This window comes from Entamoeba nuttalli (assembly GCF_000257125.1).
Source record: "Entamoeba nuttalli P19 unplaced genomic scaffold asmbl_9893, whole genome shotgun sequence".
Taxonomy (NCBI): Eukaryota; Evosea; order Mastigamoebida; family Endamoebidae; genus Entamoeba; species Entamoeba nuttalli.
The window spans coordinates 1-4,925 of NW_008579888.1; the positions used below are offsets into that span (position 1 = coordinate 1).

Genomic DNA, 4,925 nt, shown 5'->3' on the forward strand with positions numbered 1-4,925 from the left:
TATTATTTATTATTATTTATTATATTTTATATCTCTTTATTGAGTCATTGAAAGATTTTGAATAGTAATTGTCCTTTATTGTATTATTCTTTTATTTTCTTTGTTTCATAGGTTTTATTTAATTTATGCGGCATACCTTTTTAAAATCAATTATCACATATTAAGTAAAGTTATTTTTCATTTCCAAATACTTCTAATGACTAAAAAAAATGAAGGATGAAAAGAAGCAACAAATAATATAAACATATAAAATTGGTGAGAGATAGTTATTGGTTTTTACTTTTGTTTTTGAATAAAAATTGATTGAGAAGAAGTTTTTTTTTTCATAAAAACAGGAGAAAAAAGGAAATTTGATTAAAAGAGTCAAATAATGACGTTGGTCAATACAAATAACAAACTAACTCTGAATGAGTAATTAAGGAACAACAATGATAATGAGAGAGAATTTTTTTGTAATAGAAAATGGGGTCGAGTATTAAAGTAGTTTGTAGATAAGAGTTTTACAAGAATTAATGAATAATATAAATAAATAATTTCTTATTGAATTGTCGAAGTCAAAGAGAGAAACCATTATCGAAGGAAATTATTTATTTTTTGTGTTTAAAGTATAATTCTATGTTGTGTTAATAATTTTTAAATAAAATGGATAAAAAAAAGAGAAAATCAAGAAATAAGATTGAAGTTAGTTTAATTCTTTAGTAGAAATTGCTAATAATTAAGCTGAGTAAAGTTGTAAAAAAAATTAATAGAGAAGGTGTTTTTATTCAAAAGAATAGAAAAATATCAATACAACTAAGTATTAAAAAAACACAAAGAATCAATAAACACCAATTAACAATTTTATCTACAAATAAAATAACAAAATTCATCTATTCAAAGATAGCCTTGTTTAAAATTGTTAAAGTTATTGTTCTTTCTGTTGATTTAAGAATAAAAGGAAAAAAAGCAATACATACACCAATATATAAGAACTTCGAAAAGTCCAATGAATAAAAATGTTTATTTTAAAGGCATTCACTATGTTTTTGTTTTTTATGTGGATTAGTCTTAATAACACAAAAAAAAAGACAACTGTAACAATTTTATAGAAAGATTAGATTTTTAGAGACAATTCCAAAAATAGAATTTTTGCAATATTGCCATAACATAACATAATAAATAATTTTTTAGTTTTACTAATTATTATGTTAGTATGACGTAGTAACCATTCTGATAATGAATTTAAATCAAGACTTTTTTAGAATGAGTAGTTTTGAGGTAGTAATGAGAGAAATGCTGCTGAGGGAATCAAAACGATATGAAAAGAAGATTATAAAAATCTTAAAATAATTAGAATATAATGGACAAACTTAAATACAATAAAAGGAATTTAGAAATAATATTAAGACAAAACAAAACAAAGTACCGGTTGTTATATGATTGTTGTGTTGTTTGTTTTATTTATATAATTACTGTACATCATATGTATGACTCTGATTATACATTATTAAGAATGACTCGATTTTGGACTTACTTCGGTATGTGGAGTTGTGGTGTGTATTTCTTTATTAATTTCTTAAGACAACTTTCATTATTGTTGTTAAGTGAAGTAACTGTAAAAAGTAATAAAGAATTTCTTCGTCAAAAAGATATTCGTCTTATACATTTTGTAGTTGAGTTTATTCAACAAACAGCAGTTTCTATTGCGATAAGTGTATCTCTGATGTTTTGGATTCTTTATTTTAAATCTCCATCAACAGTTTTTAGGGCAACAGATGAATGGCAACCAACCTTATTTGAAGAATGGTATTATACACATTTTGAACACACATTCCCATTAATATTTTTATTGATTGATTGTTTCTTCTTCAAACAAGGAAATACTAGAGTGCACAAAATTTATTTTATTAGTAAATATGGACCATATTCTGCTTTTTTACTCTATTCTTCAATTACTCTTTATGACTTCCATTATTATAATATTAAACCATATCCTTTTATGGACAATTGGAATATTTATGCCTTACTTTCCTTTATAATGGGATTTCTCATTATATTCAAATTAATATTTAATCCATGTGCATTGTTAATACGTTATTATCTTAAATTATTGTCAAATAAATTATTTAACTTTCTTTATCAAAGAATAAATTGATTTATTTTTGTTCATTTATTTTGTATTATATAAAACGATAAAAAACTTAATTAAGAAAATTGAGTACATCCACTTCTATTGACTTTCCAATGGTCATTAGTATATGGTTGCATACAAAGCCAACAAAACTGAAAACCACATGTGCATGTAATATGATTACAACCGCCATTTTTTTCAATTGGGCTGTGACATTGAGGACATAACTTAGTATTTTTTTTGACATAAACTTGAAACGCGTCATCACCCATACTGTTTTCTTTTTTCCATCTTTGATACTGTTCACAAGTACAGTCAGCATGCCACTAAGAGGTTAACTAAAAACTTATTTATTATAAAACTAATTTAAACAAACTTGTTCATTACATTTGCAACAGAAACAATAATCACACTCTACACATCTCACCATAGTAATTCCAGGTTCTCCAATCATAGGTGTACCACATTTAATACAATATAAAGTATCCGGGTCATTGTCAATTCTAATTCGTGTTAGAGTAGAGTTATACTTTTCTAATAAGTCTGGATCAGATATAATACCATAATTAATTAACTATGAATTATTTATATTTCTTTAAATAATAATTATTTAAAACAAACATCATTATATGGTATTTCTTCATTACAATTTTTTTCTGGACAAAGAATAGACCCATTTGCTTGTTTAATCTTTTCTTTAGCATGTTCTGAGACACAAGAAAGACAAAAACTATGTCCACATCTTGGATTTGTATAAAAAAAAGAATGGTCAACATCAGTATAACAAATAGGACAATTAATCACATCGTCTTGTTTATAAAACAATAACATCCTTCTTTGATCAATGAATTTCTTAATCAATTTTTTTCTTGTAACTATATCACTTTTTAAAAGAAGCTCAAAATCTATTGAAGGATAATTAGTTTGCATCAAATACTCTTTTTCATTGTAAGTTCTTCTTTTAAAAAATTAAATAGCTCTAAAATAAAAAATTAACATCATTTGGTTAATTAATTGAAATTTAAGCTGGTGCATACATACCATGATATGGATGGTTAGCAAGTTCAGCAAGAAGTCGTTCTGCTGATTCAATTTTATCTAATGGATGAACCTCTGACTTTGCTTGTTCTGACCATTCTTGAGTTAATTCATATTCTTCTTCTTCTTCTTCAGTACCATCATCATCTTCTTCTTCATCGTCTTCAAAAAAGTCTGCTTCTTCTAAATCTTCATCATCATCATCAAGATCTAATTCGTCGTCATCATCAAGACCTTCATCAGAGTCAAGAAGGTCCTCATCATCAAATTCAGCAAACAAAGACTCAGCAACAGCGTCATCATCCTCTTCCTCCTCTAATTCATATTCATCGTCTTCTTCATCTTCTTCATCTTCTTCGTCTTCTTCATCTTCTTCTAATTGGAACTCATCATCTTCATCATTATTTTCTTCTTCAAAAAGCTCTACGTTATCTAACTCAGTGAAATCAATATCAAATGTGTTGTCAAGTTCATTTTCTTCCGCAAAAGCAAAAGCAATTAAAGCAAGTAACAAGAGTATTTTCATTTTATAATTAAAAATATAAAATTTTTAAGTTTTAATAAGTTCTTTTTAGTTTTTATAAGTTCTGAGTATTTTATAAATAAAGAAAAACAATATTTTTTTATATTTCAATAATTATAAAATGTTTTATATTTTTAAAGTGATTCAAATAGCTAAAAGAAAAAGTAAGAAGGGAGAAAATGTGAAATACAAGAAATAATAATAAGTTGATAAAATGAAAGCAACAAATCACGATAAAATAAAAAGACAATCAAATCTGAATAACAAAAAAGAAAAAAAAAGATAATTGAATCAATCAAACAGCAAAAAGAAAGAATCTAAACATAAACAAATTTAGATTTATGAGCACAAACACCTCTTCACATTCAACAAGACAAACTCTTCAATCTTTTACACTCAGTACACACCGAACCAATACAAGTATGAATAGGAATATAAGTAGTAAACAGACATACGCAAGTGTCTTAACAAATACACAAATGAAACAAACAACAAAAAATACATCAGGAAAAGTAAATTTTACAACAAATGATGACATAGAAGATATCAATGAAATTCCATTAAATAAAAAATTATTTCTTTTATCAATAATATTTCCATGTATTGGATATTATGGTATTTTCCATTTAAATAATAGTAACAGAAGAGAAAGGTTATGGGGAGTTGCTATGTTAATTTATGCGATATTAATGATGATAATTGTTATAGTGATAATAGCATTATTTGTATCATTTTATTAAATAATATAATACTTACTCTTTCAATTATTTCTAATTACTATTTGCAATATTATATTTTTAATAGTATTTTACTATTTTAATTAAAAAATAATAATTAATAATAAAAATAATAATAATTAATATTATTCCAAAAAACCCTCATTGAAGTACTTAAGGAACTATAAAAATAATAAAAACAAAGAGAAGTAAATTATGCCTCCCAAGCCAAATCCAAATGAAAAGAAAGAGCGTTTGTCATCCATACGTTATTAAAGTATTCTTATTTTAAAGATACTTTATAACAATATTTTGGTGGATAAATATCTTTCTAAAAATATAAATACTCACTTTTATAGTTGTTGTCAAAGTTGTAGCTGGTGATGCTGCAGCCGGTGCTTCTCTTGGACCAAAGGTTGGTCCTCTTGGACTTAACCCAAAGAAAACTGGTGATGATCTTGCTAAATCAACCCTTGCATGGAAAGGATTGAGAGTAACAGTCAGAATTACTGTTGTTAACAGAGTAGCTACATATGAA

The 4,925-nt window shown here is 25.6% G+C and overlaps 5 protein-coding genes across 5 annotated transcripts; 2 read left to right on the forward strand and 3 right to left on the reverse strand.

Annotated features, from left to right (window-relative positions):
- Positions 1-1,462: 1,462 nt before the first annotated feature.
- On the forward strand, positions 1,463-2,134 carry ENU1_207600 (hypothetical protein; the record flags this gene model as incomplete). Its single annotated transcript, XM_008862301.1, has 1 exon — positions 1,463-2,134. One exon carries the CDS (start codon positions 1,463-1,465, stop codon positions 2,132-2,134), a length of 672 nt encoding a protein of 223 aa, XP_008860523.1.
- Positions 2,135-2,184: 50 nt separating this feature from the next.
- On the reverse strand, positions 2,185-2,382 carry ENU1_207610 (IBR domain containing protein; the record flags this gene model as incomplete). The annotated part of the gene is made up of 1 exon (XM_008862302.1): positions 2,185-2,382. One exon carries the CDS (start codon positions 2,380-2,382, stop codon positions 2,185-2,187), a length of 198 nt encoding a protein of 65 aa, XP_008860524.1.
- A 334-nt stretch (positions 2,383-2,716) lies between these two features.
- ENU1_207620 (IBR domain containing protein) lies at positions 2,717-3,040 on the reverse strand (the record flags this gene model as incomplete). Its single annotated transcript, XM_008862303.1, has 1 exon — positions 2,717-3,040. The coding sequence occupies one exon, from the start codon at positions 3,038-3,040 to the stop codon at positions 2,717-2,719; it is 324 nt and encodes a 107-aa protein (XP_008860525.1).
- Positions 3,041-3,131: 91 nt separating this feature from the next.
- ENU1_207630 (hypothetical protein) lies at positions 3,132-3,674 on the reverse strand (the record flags this gene model as incomplete). Its single annotated transcript, XM_008862304.1, has 1 exon — positions 3,132-3,674. One exon carries the CDS (start codon positions 3,672-3,674, stop codon positions 3,132-3,134), a length of 543 nt encoding a protein of 180 aa, XP_008860526.1.
- Positions 3,675-4,012: 338 nt separating this feature from the next.
- On the forward strand, positions 4,013-4,411 carry ENU1_207640 (hypothetical protein; the record flags this gene model as incomplete). The annotated part of the gene is made up of 1 exon (XM_008862305.1): positions 4,013-4,411. One exon carries the CDS (start codon positions 4,013-4,015, stop codon positions 4,409-4,411), a length of 399 nt encoding a protein of 132 aa, XP_008860527.1.
- Between the last annotated feature and the right edge of the window lie 514 nt (positions 4,412-4,925).